This window comes from Vicia villosa, linkage group LG1, assembly GCF_029867415.1.
Source record: "Vicia villosa cultivar HV-30 ecotype Madison, WI linkage group LG1, Vvil1.0, whole genome shotgun sequence".
In the NCBI taxonomy this organism is placed as follows: domain Eukaryota; kingdom Viridiplantae; phylum Streptophyta; class Magnoliopsida; order Fabales; family Fabaceae; genus Vicia; species Vicia villosa.
In genome coordinates this window covers 24,259,564-24,279,650 of record NC_081180.1, presented here as the reverse complement: position 1 = coordinate 24,279,650, position 20,087 = coordinate 24,259,564, and the positions used below count along the sequence as shown (strand labels likewise).

Genomic DNA, 20,087 nt, shown 5'->3' with positions numbered 1-20,087 from the left:
ACCCACTAAGGATGTCAAGACAAAAGTTGTCAGTGGGGTGAAAAGGGGAAGCAAAGACTAAAACCCAGGACAGAGTTGAAGAGAAAAGAGCATAGGGAAATAAAATAGAGAAGCGGGAGGAAAACAAGGCCACAAGGAAGAGCAGCAGACTTAGAGCCTAGCTCGTATTTCCTTCTTACTCTAATGGTTGACGGGTCATGGCGTGTCACTACTCATCAAATGATATTGAGAACGCTGTCCTTACTCTATGTTTGGGGTGTGGCAGCTTCCGCCATGACATATGTTTTCCAAAACCAATCTACCCATAATCATCTGTTAGCTTTAGGTTTTTTAATTTCTGCAATTTTAAATTTTTGGTTAAGGAATGAAAAGTCCATGTTTTGTGTTGATGCTGCTCTAATTTTAATTTCAGTCTTTTATGTTAAATAAAAATAATAAAAATAGAAGAAAATAACTAGCTTCATCCCTGTAAATAACAAAATTTCTAAAGACTTGGAAGAATTCTGAATGGAATGCTGACAATATTGGAAACAAGGTCTTAAAAACAAATCAATGCACCTAATTGTGATTTTATGTTAACTCTTGTCGCGCCAGAAGTAGTCAAGAAAGTAGATAGCCTCTTAAGAAGTTTGAAATGTCTTAGAGTATGGAATAAGATTCATTGTATGATTTAGTTTAGGGGAGGATAAGACTACCGCTTAAGATTAATACAAAGGATACACTACATGTATAAATAAACACACAAAAGGAATATATATCTTGCAAGACTTAATACTTTAATATGTATTTTTATTTTCATCATTTAATAGTTTAATTGATTTCATTTTTTCTATTTTAGAGTAATTGTAAAGAGTACAATAAGTGCTATCTTTTGTTAGTATCTAAATCTCCGAAACCAAAGTTTTTCATGGGTTTAGAATTTAACCCAAATATACAATTTATTATAGATAAATATTCAACCAAGAGAAAATACTCCTTGGTGAAGTTACAATACCACTCTTTCCAGAACTACAACACAAGCCTCACTAAACAAAAGAACTTTCTCGAAGCGCTACGCCTAAATTCAAGTGAGAGAAAGTAAAGAAAATAGTTTTAAAGAGAGAGAGAGAGAGAGAGTGTGAATAATAAGGTATGAAGAATCACGATTCTGAATGTGAATTTATAAAGGGAAGGATCTTTGTTTATACGTTCGAGGTTGGCTCAAAAAAGAAAAATTTCTTGGGCCATATTTAATGTGTCAATCAATTCGAAGGCCTTCAAATATCTGTTTAGGCTATTTTAAAAGGAAGGAAAGGATTCATAGTCGTTGTCATTAATTAATACATTGTCATAAACGTTTGAAGACCATTTTTGCACAAAACCTATTGATTAGGTATAATTGCAAATTGATTTGACATTGTAAAATTTTGTCCAAAAATATTGAAACAGTTCCTGAATCAATTGGCATATTTTAAAAAAAAATAGGAATAAATATTTAAGAAAAATAGTTTCGAAAATATATTTAGTGTGTGGGTGTGTGTCTGATTTAGCAGTATAACTTTACGAAAAAAACCCTTATACTTTAACAACTTACTGTTCACTCAGACGCGTCAGGGAAATCTTTCACACTTTGAAGCTTCAAGACTTGTCAGATAATCTAAATCCACACACACTTGCTTGAGTTCATGTTGGAGATTAAGCTTAATATTTATACTTTGTTGAGTGTAATCATCAGAGGACCTTTGCAATGAACATCAAACCTTAGCTTAGTCTATTTGCATTTTTAACCGCTTTTTATGCTTGCACTTTAGATTGTTATCATCAAAAGCTAGTTGGCACCATAAGAAATTATTCATTCTCTAGAGAATCTTGTCCAAAGCTTCTAACCTGCAAAATATGGTTTCACATTTTCCCCATTTTGATGATGATGACACATCTCTCAGGGAAGTGGTCAAAGAAATAAACAAATATGTTTTTGAGTGATTTAACTCCCCCTAAATTAAGAGACATTATACTCTACTGCCCTTGAGAGTATACTTCTCCACCTTTGTCAAAATAAAAAAGAAAGGTAAAAAGATGCATTACAAAAATTTAAATATGAAAACAAATTCGCACATACGCATTTAGGAGAGGAATATCACACTTTTATTAAAATTTGAATTGAAGTGCATAGAGCAATGAAATTCACAAAACTAAAAGTAGTACGAAAAGCAAGAAATTTTAGAATAATAAATAGCAAGAGAGTAAATGCACTTAGACACATAGGTGAGATTATTCATTTCCATAAGTATCATTATGCCTTGAGATGATTTTCTTGATTTCCTTAATATCTTTGGCTAAGTACTGACATATCTCCAAGACTTTGATGATCTTTGTGTCTTCTATTTCTCCCGCTTCTTCTTCTTCCTTGATTATTGGGTCATTCTCCAATTCTCCAGGTTTGATGAGAACATCCATCTCCTTGAAAGCATATAGGTAATCCTTTTGTTGGAAGAGTCTACGGTTTCTAATTTGGTATCAACAATGAATGTTCCTAGGATTTTGGTGATCATTGCTCCGTAAGTAAGTTTTGCTGACTAGCTTTCTTTGCGTTGAATCATGTGGAGGGGTATTCCTACTACCCAATTTGTTGGAACCTCTTGAATCAAAATCCAGCGGGGTATTACATAATCTCTGATGACATATATAAGGTTGACACTCTTTGTAAAAATGATTCGTGTTTGAAGGTAGTGGATGATGCAAATCTTTGGTTTTAAAAAGGTTAATTAGAAGGGAACTTTCTTTTCTCCACAGAGTTAATGAGAAGGCAGTTTAAGGTTGTGGGACGTTTGAAGTTCTTAAAACCCACGAGTACCTCATAGGTGTAGGATGTTCCCTCAAAGGATAACTTACATATTCTACCAAAGTTATCCCTGTGGATATTTATTTCCACTCCCCTTACTAATGATCTTAGGGAAGCTCCTACAATCCTCTAGAGAGGCTTGAAAAATTTGATGATACAATTTATAACTTCTGTCGGATACCTGTATGAAGAAATCCCTAAGAGAGGCTTGACAAATTTGATGATACAGTTTATAACTCCTCATGAAGCTTGGATCCATGTACCATGGTTGGATTACCTTCTTTTAGAAAATCATCTACTATTCTTGATTTATATTTATCAACCCAAAGGTAAAAGCGTTTATTTTTGGAGCATTTCAAGTTTTGTGGATTTTTGAGTAGGCCATGATGATACATACGGTGAGAGAAAGAGAGCTCACACAAGAAAGAAACTAGAAGAGATGAAATTTTGAGATGCAAAAAAAGCGAGGAATGCATACCTATTTGTAGCGAGTCTTATAACGATTTTAAGCGTGAATTTCTTTCAAACAATCAATGGAGATTGTGCTGATTGAAAATTATATCTAAATCATTCAAAAAGAGGCATGTCGATTGATTGGCTACGGGCTGAAATCGGTTGGTTGATCAGATTTTCTAAGAATTTAAGCCATTATTATCAATGCAGGATCTAATTGCCTTGAAGACTACATTTGGCTCAGATTTGATTTGAAAAGATGTGCGCTAAGCTTGTCCAGTCGGTTTCCTTAAGGAGATAATCAAACAGGCTTACGTTAATCATCCTTCTTGGTGCTTTTTGGGCCTTCTGTTGGATTTCATATCTTTTATGCACCCCTATTCATCTTTATTAGCACCTCATTTCTATACAAGACCATGAAACTCATCCTTTTGGTTTGTGAAAATAATATATTGAGATGAGCAAAATTAAATCCACTATTTTAAAGGATTGATTGGATTTTTCTTATAATTTAATCTTTAAAATAGTGTACTACCTCACATATCAAGAAATCTTGATATAACTTTCCTCTTTAAAGGAAACACCAACACATTATGGTGTGTCTTTCTCTTTGAATTGTTGGATGCGAGAGTTGGTTTAAATAACAAGATAAATATATCCATGACAGACATATTCGCTCAACGTACTATGAGGTTAGCTAATTATTAAGGAATAAAGATGTTGAGATCACCCTTAATGAAGAGATCTTGCTTTGATCACAGTTGTTGATATTCACCATCATCGTTCATTCTTAGATCAGAGACTTAGACCACTGTATAATTAAGAGTATACTTTTTGCTTTGCACAACTTCATTTAATATTAGCTAAGACATTGAGGTACACACCATACCTTCAAAACATAATAAGGTTTCACTTTTGATACCAGATCTTCTTGGGTCCAGGTGTGATAGTTCTTCCAGAAGGTCTAAGGTTGTTGCCTTTATACCTCTTTAACATATCAAAATAGAAAGGTTCTAAGTGCCCAAATTTCTTGCATTGAGAGCGTTTAGAAGTGAGACAATTCTTTTCTTATTTTTTACGCCTTTACTAGGTGTTATAATCCAGTTTGAATCCTATTCCACTTTCATTTAAGGAAGGCCTTTGACTTGATATGATTATGTCAAGATTTTATTTCCCCTTGGTAAATTAACCTAGGGTTTCATACAATTGTGTAACTTCCACTTTCAAAGAGACATAAGTCTCACATGTTTCTCTTGAGAATATTAGCTATTTGTAACTTAAGCGATTTATTGTTTTCTTCAAGAAGCCACAAATACTCCTTAAGGTCTACATTGTATTTTTTAATCCTATTAGCTTCTCCAACCAACTTAGCACTAATTTGAAACAATTACTTGTAAGAAGGCTTAATTACATCATAAACATCTTCCTCATATGATGCTCTAAACTTCATCTTCTTTTTTTAAGCAGGATTCATCCAAGGTTCTCTCTGAGGATGATTCTTGTTTCCTTTTGAATGCTTTATCTTCCCTTCTCATTTAGAAGATTCCACTGGATGATAATAATTCTTCACAACCTCTTACAATGAGGTTCCTTCACTTGATGTTAAATCTTCCAAAGATCATTCAAATACTAAGTATGTTCTTTCGAATGAAGCCATGCGAGTTGTTTGATAGGAGTATGATGAGTATGATAATTCTTAAGTTTTTAAGCTTGTACCTACATATTTGAGTAATTGAACTAGTTCGTTCAATTTCTCTATCATTTCCTTCTTCTTTAATTTTTCCTGAAATTATGAATATTCTCATCTTTTGATTTAAGGATTAGATTGAATTTGTAATTATTAACTTAATGTTAGCAATAAATGTTACAATATACTTTCTAACATTCCTAAATTTTGAAAAAAAAATTGCGAGGGGATTCTTCATCTTCGCCTCACGTGTTCACCTTCTCTTGTCTGATAACTGGAGAAACTCCATATATCATTTCAAGTGCATTTCACATTTCCTTTACAGTTTTGCAATCATAGATATAGAGAAGTTTATTATCATCTAGGGACATTGCAATAAAATTCTTTGTCTTAAAATTAATTTTAAATTTTCTCATTTCTTCTATGGTCCAAAGCAAATCGAGTTTACATACTACTTATCCATTTACCTAGTAAATATGGATAAACAAACCGTTGATTAAAAATTTTCACAATTCAAAATTAATACTTTGAATAAAGATTATAAATCTAGCTTTCTATATTTCAAACCTAGCACCATTAAAGGGTTAAGGTGTGTTTTGGAATGATCTCTTTAAAAATGTGTTGGAGGTCATCTTTCTCTTGAGACGGTTAGTCCTTTAACATGAGTTAGGCTATGATGCCTCTTGAATAATATGTGACTCCACACCCAAAAGATGGGTGGGGGTAAATAGTGAATTTCAAAAAATGGTGGTTTGAAAAACTTTTACAGTTATTTTCAGAGTTTAAAATCAGTTTGATTAATAATTTAGCAGCGGAAAGATAAATAAGCAGAAAAGTAAAGAAATAAGGGTAAGAGAATAAACACTAGGAATTATGGAGGTTCGATTTAAATGAAGTGATCTAATCCTCTCCCCAAGATTTGATCTTGAGAGTATCCAGTCATTCTTAAGAGCTTTTATCAGGTTGAATTCTCGAACCCCCTCACACAAGGAAAAATGAAGTTTCAAGATAACTTCCAACCAAAGAGTGAACAACAGAGACAAGTGGCTGGTCTTCCTTCTAAACAACGGACTAAAGTAGTTAGTCTTCTTTCCGAACAACAATTTGAAGCTATTAGTCTCTAAGGTAAACCTAGATTTTACAATGGCTTATCTCAAACCAATGAGAACTTTTGAACAGGGATGAACTCACCAACTGAATCAATGTTATTACCAGGATGACCATGAACCATTGATATTTTAATCCATACTTATCTCGAACCAAAGAAAGCTTTTAACCAGGCTTAGCTTACGAATCAAACAATGGTTTTTGCCAGGATAACCACAAACCAACTTGAGATTCTGAACCAGGCTGATCTTGAACCAAAGAATTTTTTTGATTAGTCTGAGCTTACAAATCAAAACTGAGACTTAGTATCTAAATCCCCAAAACTCATGTTTTTCAGGGGTTTAACTTTTAACCCAAATTTACAATCTCCTATGGATAAATATTCAACCAAGAGAAAATAATCTTCGATAAATTTACAATACTACCCTTTTCAGAGTTACAACACAAGCCTCACTAAACAAAAGTACTTTCTTGAAGCACTATAACTAAACTCAAGTGAGAGAAAGTAATAAAAATATTTTTAGAGAAAGAGTGAGGAGTGAGGCATGAAGACTCACGATTTTAAATGTGAAAATATGACTGGAAGTACTGTCATACCCCAAAATTTGCCCTCTTATAATTGTCTATGGCATTTCATTTCGAAGAATTGGTATGGTGCAGTCAGTAAGAATTTAAGGATAAGAGTGTGTGACCGAGAGGTCCCGAGTTCGAATCCCACTTCTGACTTTTTTTTCTTTTATTTTTATATAATGTTTCTAACCTCTTTTTTTTTTTTTTATTCAGAAAAAATCACAAAAAAAAAATATATATAGTTCTTTATATTTTATTTTTAAGCTTATATTAATATTAGTTTTAGGATTTATTTTTAGTCTTTTATAATCATTAGATTAATTGGGTATTAGGCCCATTAGAAATAAAAGAAAACCCTAATTTAAACATCATAAATAGAGTGTTTTTTGTCAATGAGGAGGGAGGCCGAAAAAACTTGGAGACTGGAAGTATTTATTTTTTTCATCAAATCGAGGAGGGGTACAAAGAAGAAACGCAAAAAGGAAGAGCATCTTCCTAGTTCCAAAATTGCTCATATACCTAGGGCAAGACTTGTTTTCAGAAACTATGACTCTAATCCAAATCAGTGGTCTCAGTCCCTTCCTAAGGGATCAAAGAGTATGGTATAACGCTTCTCAGATGAAATTTACGTCCTAAATCGTTGACGGCCATTGTTAGAGCTTCGCCGTGGAGGAGCTTCGCAGCCATGGTTACTGCAAGTTTCAAGCCAAAAGAAAAGTACCTTTGAATTCGGAACCTGTTAAATAACGGATCTGGACTATTTGTTTACATGTTTCGATTGAGTTTTGCAGGTTTTCGACGGAGGGATCCACGAAGAAGAAGAACAGAGGCGCGCTGATGCTTTTTCTTTTAATTTGTTTACGTCGTTTGAGTGATTAAATAGGTTTCGACTTCAAGATAACATCAGCGAATGGAGCTGGCTGTGTTGGCAGAGCGTGTATGCCCGTGAGACCCATAACCTGGGTTCGAGTCTTACTAAAGACTCATATTTTTTTAATAACTGCAGGTGTTGGTGTGATAAGGGATCCTGTGCGCAGCTCTTACGCGAGACCATCACGCATCCTCAATTTCTCACCATCAGATCTCTATAGCATCAGATCCTACGTGCCTGGATGCAGCTCTACCATGAAGCCTCAAGGACCACGCTGCACAGGATCATGGTCCAGGTTTTTTCATATTTTTTTCTATTTCTATTATTTAGTTTAAATATTTAGATTAAGTATTGATTAATCATGTTTAATTTAATTAATTTGTTAATTAGGATTAGAAAATAAATTAGGATTAGAAATATAATTATTTAAGATTATTTTCCCGATTATTTCTATTTTGCCCGATTAATTAGTTTAATTAATTTTAATTATAAATAAAAACTCTATTAAAATTTACAACATTAGGGTTTGCCCGATCCCATTGAATACTGGCTAAGGTTTTAGGATTTAATTTATTATTCGTTTCGACTAAATCTATTGGTCGCGATGGTTAATAATCGATTAATTTAATTAATCAAATCCTATAAGTTAAAATAAACATTATTTTGCTAAATGATTTTAACCATCTTATTGGTTATGATGATTAGCATATTTTCCTTATCAACTCGTTATTATTTGTAATCGAAACTATCGGTTACGAGGGGTAACGATCAATTAATAAGTTAATAATTAAAATATAAATCAAATTGTATTCGATTAAACGGTTGCAATTATCTTATTAATTGTGGTGATTAATCCTCCCTTTCTCTAAGTTTAATTTGTTATTATTTGTAATCGTATTAATCGATTATGAGGGGTAACAATACAAAATAAAATTCATAAAAAACAATAAAACATATTAATTCATTATTAGTGATAATCGAATCAATCGATTTGAATTGGTAATGATGCAAATCTCCTAATCTTTTAATTATGGTGATCAAACTTATTGATCATTGCGGTTAATTGTGCCAAATCAGGGTTGTACGCCCAGAACATCTAAAACAACTTCAAAACACTTTTCAATCATCTTTCAAACTTCAAGTTCAAAATACAGATTTTTATCTACGATAGGCTATTCAAGGCCTTCAAACCTTCAAATCAAATTTCAAACCTTAAGGGCGTACACCCCGTCCCCCGAACTACGTTGACTCTGATTCTCCCTAAGGAGATACGTAGGCACTTGGCAACAAGGCGAGTCCCCCACCCTAAAATCTCAATTTTCCCCTTATTCAATTCTTTAGCATAAACCTTACCTTAATACTCTTAGCTATCAAACCTTTGCCTTAGATTCAAAGCCAATAGGAAAGGGTTGAGGGTGCCTAACACCTTCCCTCGACCTGAATATAGTATCTTACCCTGATCTCTATACTGCGTAGGGTTTCCTATTCGCCCTTCAGAATAGGTGGCGACTCTCTAAGTTAAAATTTTAGGCAGGTTGCTACAGCTGGCGACTCTGCTGGGGACGCACTTAATGGTGAATTACTATGCTCCTAAGGCTTGAGAGGGTTTAGGTTTAGGTTTGTGGCAAACGGTTTAGGTTTTTGGCGAAATTTTTAGGGTTTGGCAAATACGCCAAAAATTAGGGTTTATTTATTTTGTAAATATCTATTTTTTATTTTTTGTGAATATATATTTTTAAGTATTTGCTGCTTTAATACATTGTCTAAATTATAAGCGGCTGGATTTCGAGGTTAGTTTTTAAATATTTAAATTTAAATTTATTTATTTATTTACTTATTCTAAGGTTCATTTATTTATAGAAATTTAATTAAAATATTTATTTAAATGAATACTTTTATTTCTATTGCATCTGTTGGGTATATTATATTGTTGTTAAAACCTAAGTGTGGGAGTTAACTTTGATACCAAAAGGGGACATGAATCGCCTTACGAGTCTCACTGATAACTCCACTCGGAGTGGGTTAGGTATTTGGAAAGGTCCGAAACGAAGCTTGACTTTGTGGAGGGCTGGACTGGATACTTAGCTGATCTCTCCGGGAACCTACCCCAAAAACTCGAACCTCATGGATAAAATGAGTTGTTCTAAAATCCAAAGAGACAAAAAGTCTCGGAGGCTACGAACGACCCCATGAGACCTTCTAGAACACTCCCAAAAAAGGGTAGGCTCCCTAGAGCCCATACGTCGGACCTATGAACCTAGGACTTTTGTGCTTATTATTTGTTTGCAATACATATACTTCGAATATCTATGCGTTGCAATTTTGCAGGTATTCCTAAGTGGTCCCTAGCCTGTAAGGATTCAAATTTCTAAAGACCATGTCTTTCCCACGAAGGACATCACCATCTATGCATTCCCTAGCCTGTAGGGATTTTATTTTTATATCCTTGTATTCTTACAACTACGCGTCCTTCCCACGAAGGACATTTCCATTAACGCACGTCAATTGGCCTCTCGATGGCCATGCGATCTAGTGACTGTCTCGAACGGTCACCCCGTGCTTACTACTACGTACTCCCTAGCATATAGGGATTTTCTGTTACATCCATGTGTCTTCACAATGACGCGTCCTTCCCTGAAGGACAACTTCACTAGCATGCGTTCGATTGGCCTCTCGATGGCTATGAAATCTAGTGACTGTCCTGAACGGTCACTCCATGCTTATTCCCGCGCACCCTCTAACTTGTAGGGTTTGGATCTCCATTTACACATCACATCCCTAGCCTGTAGGGATTTCTCTTCGTCCATATCGTCCTTAGATAGGTTGTGTTCCGCATAGAGAACCTTCCCACGAGGGACAAATTCATTGGTACACATTGATTGGCCCCTCGATGGCCATGAGATTTAGTGACTATCTTGAACGGTCACTAGCCGCTATCTTCTGCATACTCTCGAATCCAAGGGATTTCCTTTAGCGCGTCATAACATTTATCCTGCAAAGATTCCAAGAGGGTCTAATGTCGCCTTTAAGGCCATCCCTAGGATCATATGTTACACGTCTGCATACACAGAGTTACAATACAAGGAGTCTCTCGCTTACGCGTGCATTGGCATTTTCATGCATTCATACATTCTCATTTGCATTTCTATCTTCGCCCGCATCCATACCAACCGTGCTAGCCGGTTTCCCGAAACTCAAAAAAAAAATCAAAGGATCGTAGACTATGGAGCAAAGAGAATAAAAGATCTTAGTCTTGCTAAAGAAAAAGATGCCTCTCGCCATGCCAGCCGCATGTCCATGCCTTGTCATAACATGATTATGAATACAATAAAGGTTGTCATCGAGCAATGATTAGTTCAACAAAGAGTTCCCTCATAGATACACTCAAGATGTATCTAGTCATAAAGGGGTTCATCTTAGAACACATCAAACTTTCAAGGACGCTCTACGATAACCTGGGGGCAAGGATTAGTCCAACTGGGGCAATGTCCTGAACAAAGAGGCATAACCACGATGGAGGGAATTCGACATATGTCAGCCCCACACCAAGAAAAAAAAAGGGTCATAGGTGATACTATCCTTAGGAAAAGCGAAAGAGGTTCAGTCAAAGGAAACTCATGAAGTTCCGATACGACGAAAACCCACCGCTAACGATTTATTCCCGCCAGGTTTGACATGTCCAAAGAAAATTCGAGGTTGCCCTCACTTCTACAAGTTTAAGAATCTAAGGAGTGAAACAAGGTCAGTGGATCTACAAAGGAGATTATCCCTAGGATCAATAGGTGTTTACCGTGCTCACAATTTCAACCCTTACGACCGCTAAGTGTTACTCAAGATAAAAGTTGTACCTTCGGATTAGTAATTCTAATGGGACAACCATGCAGGTTTTGGAGTCAATTCATTCACTCACTACCATGACTTTCCAGTCACACACTTCTATTTTTAGGGTTATTGACAAACTTGAGGGAGAATGACGATTACAAATAACTAAGTCCAGCTAAACATATGCTTTCAAGGTAAGACCGAGCCGAGGATGTACAGGCATTGATTCAATTCCCAAACAGTGGAGATATAAGGATGTTAATCCCTCGTTACCCCCTCGAGCCAGGAGTTGGAGTTTGTTTCTACTTTTCAAAAAAAAAACTTGATTTTAACCAGGGGCAGGGTAGATTTCAATTAATTCAATGGTGTATTTTGGTTGTCAAGAGAATCAGTCAATCCAAGCAAAGGATCAAGCAAATAAAAGGTTCAAGCATATCTTCTTCCTCGCATTCATCTAAGATTGAGGAAGCAATGGAGATAACATTCACAACAATCTTCTTCCTCATTACATCATTCAAGATCGAGGAAGTATCAAAGGCGAAGCTTACAAATCAAAATCGACATGGCAGTCACAACATTCAATATCCAAGGATCAAGTACTTCAAAAGGAGCATTCAAAAGAAAAAGGAGAAAAACGCCCGCTAAGTCAAAATGGAAAATTCCATGAAAACAAAAGAACGACTTAGGCAAAAATTAGGGCATCCCGATGGATCAAACTCAAGAGAGTTGGTTCATGCAAAAATAAGGGATAAAAACAAAGGCGAAATACAAATGATAATCTTATGACTGCCAAACCATCAAAACTTCACAACAATGCTTGGATCTTTACAATATTTTTTATCAAACGCTTGGGTCTTTGTTAAAGGCTTCTGCTCAACATCAGAACTGATTCTCTTACAAACAAGGCACATCCATTGGATTAGGCGAATTTTTAGGATCTGGAGAACATCAAGGAGAAAGGGGTGGGTTAAATAAATTTTGAGCCTTATATCCATTGTTTCTTAAAACATGAACCAGGCCAAGTTACAACATTTAAAAGTCCTAATTGAGGCAAGGTTAACCATGAAAGCATATTAAGCAGGAATTTGTTATACTGACTCCTATGTTTGTTAAAACTACTTCTAATCACTATGCTTCTTCAAGCATTCTTTTCAAAACCATCCAGTCCTAATTCATAACAGACTTCGATTTCAAAACTTGCATACGCATTCCATTGGAGCTACTTCTCAAAAAGTACAACGCCATCTACGAGTATACACTTAGCATCGAGGAAATCTCGAAATGGGTTAATCAAGGTGATCATTTCTAATAAAGACCCTGGAGTCGGGGGAACCACATCTAGGGGGTTCTCCTAAACAGGGGCAAAAATTTCAAGGAGCACAGGGGCATACAATCGAACATCCTATTAACTAGGAGCAGTCTTCCTAAGGTTCAATCGACTTGGGGCACATCTCAAAGCAATCTCAAACAGGGGCATGTCAGACATGGGAAGAATTCAAATTCAAAGGATAGAACACTATGGATAACCTTCCATGACCTGGAGATCAGGGGCACACCCTTCAATCTAAACATCGAAACATATGACAAGGCTATTCCCTGGGGCACTTCCTTCATAAGCATCTTTCTCCATGAAGATACTGGGGCAATGGATATCAAATCCGCAAGACACACAACAAAAGGAAAAAGGCGTTCTCGCACTTTACAACATCGAACAAATCTTTCTCCTAACTACGATCTTCCGAGCTCAAACAAAACAGGTATTGGGAAATCGCGCTAGCATCACACCCCATCCTAGCAAACAGACCATCCAACCTCGGCGAGCTATATACGCTTGGTTATCAACAACCTACCATTGGGGCATCATGCAAATACATATAAACCATGCATTACATACATTGGTTGACACATTACACCACACCTTTTCAGGTAGTCTTCTTCAAGACATTCTTTTTCTAAGTACCTTTTCAGGTAGTCTTCTTCAAGACATTCCTTTTTCTAAGTACCTTTTCAGGTAGTCTTCTTCAAGACATTCTTTTGCTAAGTACCTTTTCAGGAAGTCTTCTTCAAGACATTCCTTTTTCTAAGTACCTTTTCAGGTAGTCTTCTTCAAGACATTCCTTTTTCCAAGTACCTTTTGAGGTAGTCTTCTTCAAGACATTTTTCTTCTAAGCACCTGTTTAGGTAGTCTTCTTCGAGACATTCTTGTCCTAAGTACCTTTTCAGGTAGTCCTCTTCAGAAAATTTTAAGTACCTTTTTAGGCAGTCTTCTTCAAGACAATTTGTCTTCCTTTTTAGGAACCTCTTCAAGTCGTCTTCTTTAAGACATTCTACGAACCTCTTCAGGTGGTCTACTTTAAGACATTCTACGAACCTTTTTAGGTAGTCTCTTTAGACATCTTTCAACCTCTTCAGGTGGTCTTCTTTAAGATACTCTACGAACTTTTCAAGGCGGTCTTCTTTAAGACAAACTTCAGCCCTTGCTAAGAACCTTTTCAGGTAGTCGTCTTTAAAGACATTCTCTATTCCTTGCTAAGAACTTCTTCAGGTGGTCTTCTTTAAGACAAATTTCTATCTACTCTAAGAACCTTTTCAGGTAGTCTTCTTTAAGACAAATGTTCACTTCCATTCAAAAGACCTTTTCAGGTAATCTTACAGAAGACATTGCTTCATTCCACACATTACATCAATCAACATATGCATAAGCATAAGCATTACCCCATACATCCAAACATCCAATTCAAAACTCTGGTGCTAAGCTACATTGTCCACCTGCTTCCCGGTAACCTTACCGATGCCAGTAACCTTACTGAAATTTATTTTCCAATCATCTGATTGATGTTTTCCGGTAACCTCACCGATGATAGCAACCTTGCTGTTCATTTCACGCATCAGCATACATACATACGCACTAGCATATGCATATCATCTAATGCATTCACATATCACAAAAAAAACCCAATTTTTATTGGCCATCCAAATCATTTTCAAAGTCAGTTCCCGTCTGACTGTTACATCAAAATCCGGTTCCCGTCTGGTAGTCAGTTCCCGTCTGACTGTGACAACAGCCCAGTCTCCGACCCTCGAGTCGTGAGTCTAAAAACAGGTGAATCTCTTTCGTGCAGGTGAACTTGCTAGAACTATAACAAGCAATCCTATTGGGGTCCAAATTGCGAGTAGCTTACCAACACTATGGTAAGTGAGAGGTTCACAAACTGCGAGTAGCTTACCAACACTATGGTAAGTGAGAGGTTCACAAACTGCGAGTAGCTTACCAGCACTATGGTAAGTGAGAGATATAAACTGCGAGTAGCTTACCAGCACTATGGTAAGTGAGAGATACAAACCGCGAGTAGCTTATCAGCACTATGGTAAGTGAGAGATACAAACTGCGACGTAGCTTGCCAGAACTATGGTAAGTGAGAGATACAAACTGCGAGTAGCTTACCAGCACTATGGTAAGTGAGAAATTCACAAAATACGAGTAGCTTACCAGCACTATGGTAAGTGAGAAATCCACAAACTGCGAGTAGCTTACCAGCACTATGGTAAGTGAGAAATTCACAAACTGCGAGTAGCTTACCAGCACTATCGTAAGTGAGGGGTTCACAAACTGCGGAGGCTTGCTGGCCATAGCAAGCCAATTACACAATCAACAGAAGGTCCTCGCTATTCCTTTTCAGGAACCTTTCCAGGAAGTCTTCTTCAAGACGTATTCCATCCTTTCTAGGAGCTTTTCCAAGCACACAAGATTTTTCAAACGATTCCTCAACTGGGTTTATCACGTTAGTCCCTCGGCAGTGATACCGTCCAAAACATCACCCATAACAATCAAAGGTGATATCTTTCTTTTCAGAATTTCTAACATTCTTCAACTAACATAACTAACAATCATGCATCATTCGACTAACATACTTCATTCATACATTACGCATATACATACATGGCTCTCATTTATTTTGAGAAGCTCACTGCATCAGGCATCGCATGCATCATACAATTGCATAGAATCAAGGTTGCCTTTTCAGGCCACGCTACGATCTGAATGCGTAGCTCCTACAAAAAAAAAGAGAAAAAAAAGAAGAGAGCGTTTGCTCCACAAAAAAAAAGAGAAGGAAGAAGGAGGAACATTTTCCCTGGGTGGCATCTGTAAGCCCATCTCCCACGAAATTCTTTCCCGACAAAGGCAAATTTCAGGGCATTTCAGTGTCCAATCATCTTCTACCTTCAGATCACGATAGGCAGACGTGCTTATCTGATTCTTCAGGTTTAAGAAGATTGAACAGGGGCAGCTGTCATACCCCAAAATTTGCCCTCTTATAATTGTCTATGGCATTTCATTTCGAAGAATTGGTATGGTGCAGTCAGTAAGAATTTAAGGATAAGAGTGTGTGACCGAGAGGTCCCGAGTTCGAATCCCACTTCTGACTTTTTTTTCTTTTATTTTTATATAATGTTTCTAACCTCTTTTTTTTTTTTTATTCAGAAAAAATCACAAAAAAAAAATATATATAGTTCTTTATATTTTATTTTTAAGCTTATATTAATATTAGTTTTAGGATTTATTTTTAGTCTTTTATAATCATTAGATTAATTGGGTATTAGGCCCATTAGAAATAAAAGAAAACCCTAATTTAAACATCATAAATAGAGTGTTTTTTGTCAATGAGGAGGGAGGCCGAAAAAACTTGGAGACTGGAAGTATTTATTTTTTTCATCAAACCGAGGAGGGGTACAAAGAAGAAACACAAAAAGGAAGAGCATCTTCCTAGTTCCAAAATTGCTCATATACCTATGACTCTAATCCAAATCAGTGGTCTCAGTCCCTTCCTAAGGGATCAAAGAGTAAGGTATAACGCTTCTCAGATGAAATTTACGTCCTAAATCGTCGACGGCCATTGTTAGAGCTTCGCCGTGGAGGAGCTTCGCAGCCATGGTTACTGCAAGTTTCAAGCCAAAAGAAAAGTACCTTTGAATTCGGAACCTGTTAAATAACGGATCTGGACTATTTGTTTACATGTTTCGATTGAGTTTTGCAGGTTTTCGACGGAGGGATCCACGAAGAAGAAGAACAGAGGCGCGCTGATGCTTTTTCTTTTAATTTGTTTACGTCGTTTGAGTGATTAAATAGGTTTCGACTTCAAGATAACATCAGCGAATGGAGCTGGCTGTGTTGGCAGAGCGTGTATGCCCGTGAGACCCATAACCTGGGTTCGAGTCTTACTAAAGAATCATATTTTTTTAATAACTGCAGGTGTTGGTGTGATAAGGGATCCTGTGCGCAGCTCTTACGCGAGACCATCACGCATCCTCAATTTCTCACCATCAGATCTCTATAGCATCAGATCCTACGTGCCTGGATGCAGCTCTACCATGAAGCCTCAAGGACCACGCTGCACAGGATCATGGTCCAGGTTTTTTCATATTTTTTTCTATTTCTATTATTTAGTTTAAATATTTAGATTAAGTATTGATTAATCATGTTTAATTTAATTAATTTGTTAATTAGGATTAGAAAATAAATTAGGATTAGAAATATAATTATTTAAGATTATTTTCCCGATTATTTCTATTTTGCCCGATTAATTAGTTTAATTAATTTTAATTATAAATAAAAACCCTATTAAAATTTACAACATTAGGGTTTGCCCGATCCCATTGAATACTGGCTAAGGTTTTAGGATTTAATTTATTATTCGTTTCGACTAAATCTATTGGTCGCGATGGTTAATAATCGATTAATTTAATTAATCAAATCCTATAAGTTAAAATAAACATTATTTTGCTAAATGGTTTTAACCATCTTATTGGTTATGATGATTAGCATATTTTCCTTATCAACTCGTTATTATTTGTAATCGAAACTATCGGTTACGAGGGGTAACGATCAATTAATAAGTTAATAATTAAAATATAAATCAAATTGTATTCGATTAAACGGTTGCAATTATCTTATTAATTGTGGTGATTAATCCTCCCTTTCTCTAAGTTTAATTTGTTATTATTTGTAATCGTATTAATCGATTATGAGGGGTAACAATACAAAATAAAATTCATAAAAAACAATAAAACATATTAATTCATTATTAGTGATAATCGAATCAATCGATTTGAATTGGTAATGATGCAAATCTCCTAATCTTTTAATTATGGTGATCAAACTTATTGATCATTGCGGTTAATTGTGCCAAATCAGGGTTGTACGCCCAGAACATCTAAAACAACTTCAAAACACTTTTCAATCATCTTTCAAACTTCAAGTTCAAAATACAGATTTTTATCTACGATAGGCTATTCAAGGCCTTCAAACCTTCAAATCAAATTTCAAACCTTAAGGGCGTACAACCCGTCCCCCGAACTACGTTGACTCTGATTCTCCCTAAGGAGATACGTAGGCACTTGGCAACAAGGCGAGTCCCCCACCCTAAAATCTCAATTTCCCCCTTATTCAATTCTTTAGCATAAACCTTACCTTAATACTCTTAGCTATCAAACCTTTGCCTTAGATTCAAAGCCAATAGGAAAGGGTTGAGGGTGCCTAACACCTTCCCTCGACCTGAATATAGTATCTTACCCTGATCTCTATACTGCGTAGGGTTTCCTATTCGCCCTTCAGAATAGGTGGCGACTCTCTAAGTTAAAATTTTAGGCAGGTTGCTACAAGCAGGGCCGTCCCAAACAATTTGGAGGCCCTGTTCTATTTTAAAATTAGGCCTTTGATAAATAATACAACAAATTAATAAAAAAATTATATTTTATTTAAATTATAAATAAAATTAAATATATAGAGACAAAAATGATACTATAGAAATATTATGTAGAAATTTGATTCATCGAAATAAATTAATTTACTATGTATTTAATAATAATTTAAATAAAAAAAAATCTCTAAAATTTTAAAGTATTATTTACAAATAATATTATACAATATTTCATCACGAAGAAACTACTAAATAAATTAATTGTATAATAAATATTTAATTATTTAATTATAATGCTATTTAAAATGTCATTATTTTTTTCGTCAAAAACGTGTCATTATTTTAAATAAAATTTTAAAAAATTAAATAAAATATGAAAATATATATTTCAATATAGTAATAAAGAAATAAATTGATTACATTAAAATTTAAAAACGATTACAGCAAAAAAATAGCAAATATGCTTTAAATGAAAAAAACAATTCAACCCATACCACTTATTTACCCACTTACCCTGTTGCATTGCATATAATTACATGTAGCGTTTTTTTTTTCCATATTAAAAAAGCAAATTGTAACATGGAGGAATCGAACACAGGTTATAAAGATAGTACTAAAATAAATTTTGCTACCGCTCGGCTACATTATGGAACATGATTATAAATGGCGTTACAAATATATAATATTATTCTTTTATTTATATTAAGCCCATTTATCGAATGTGAGGCCCTTTAAAGTCGGAGGCCCTGTGCGGTAGCACTCCTCGCACACCCACAGGGCCGGCCCTGGCTACAAGTACCTCTATTAATAGGCTAGAGGTTGGCACAAAAGAGAAGAATTTCTTGGCTATATTTAATGTGTCAATCGATTAGCATTTTGCACCAACCGATTAGAAGGCCTCCAAAGACTTGTTTAGGTTGTTTTAAAAGGAAGGAAATAATATATAGTTGTCTCTGTTTATTAAGAAATTGTCCTAATTATTTGAGGACCGCTTTTTCACTAACCCAATCGATTGAGTATAAGTGCTAATTTATTGGACAATGTAAATTTTCTCATAAAACATTCTGACAGTTTTTGATTCAATTTGCACATTTTCAAAACATTTTTAAGAATAATTCTTTAAGAAAAATGTGTTTGAAAACATATTTTAGTGTGTGTATGTGTTTATGATTTAGCCGTATTACTTTACGAAGAAAGCCCTTATGCTTTTTTAACATACTATTCACTCAGACACGTGAGGGTTAGCTTTCATATTTTCTCTCCTTCATACTTTAAAGCTTTAAAACTTGTCAGATAATCTAATTTCATAGATACTTGTTTGAGTTCATGTTGAAGATGAGGTTTGAAATTTAATCTTTGTTGAGTGTCATCATTATAGGACCTTTACAATGAACATCAAACCCTAACTTACTCTTCTTATATTTTTAATAGTTTTTTATGCTTGCATTTTAGCTTGTCATCATCCAAAGCTAGTTGTCATAATAAAAAACTTATTCATTCTTAAGAGCATGTTGTCCAGAACTTCTAACATGCAAAATATGGTTTCACATCGTGGACTGTTGACAAAAAGATGATGTGCTTTGTAAGAAAAAATATTATTGTTCTTACAAATATATTTTAAAATAGAAAAAATAAAAAAGGTTTTGAAAATAAAAATTTAGTATGAATTTAATTACAATTTTGACCTCATTTCATTTAAAAAAATTAGTTTTTCTAATTATAATTCAAACAATGTTTTGTTTTTGCATTACACTAAATATAGATGATGTGTCATTTTTAATGACATGTCATTCTTATTGTTAACATGTCATTTTTTAGAAAGACCCTTAAAGATTGACATGTCACGTTTCACAAATGACATTTTTATTTTTGCAAAGTGACATGTCCTTAAAAATGGATGCATAGTTCACTTTAAGTAAAAACAAAAAAAAAAATTAAAAATAAAAGAAATAATTTAGTAAATAAATTAAAATAGGAAGACTAAAACAATAATTAAGTTAAACATTTTTGTAAAAAATAATGTTATTAACCTATTAAAAAATAAAGGGTTAAGTATGT

General features: G+C 34.9%; 1 protein-coding gene across 1 annotated transcript in view; it reads right to left on the bottom strand.

Annotated features, from left to right (window-relative positions):
• Window positions 1-2,250: 2,250 nt before the first annotated feature.
• LOC131593511 (serine/threonine-protein phosphatase 7 long form homolog) overlaps window positions 2,251-20,087 on the bottom strand; it is a 24,780-nt gene continuing 6,943 nt past the window's right edge. Inside the window, exon 5 of the mRNA XM_058866057.1 lies at window positions 2,251-2,485. Within this exon, the coding sequence (XP_058722040.1) occupies window positions 2,251-2,485 (235 nt within the window). The remainder of the gene's footprint in view (window positions 2,486-20,087) is intronic.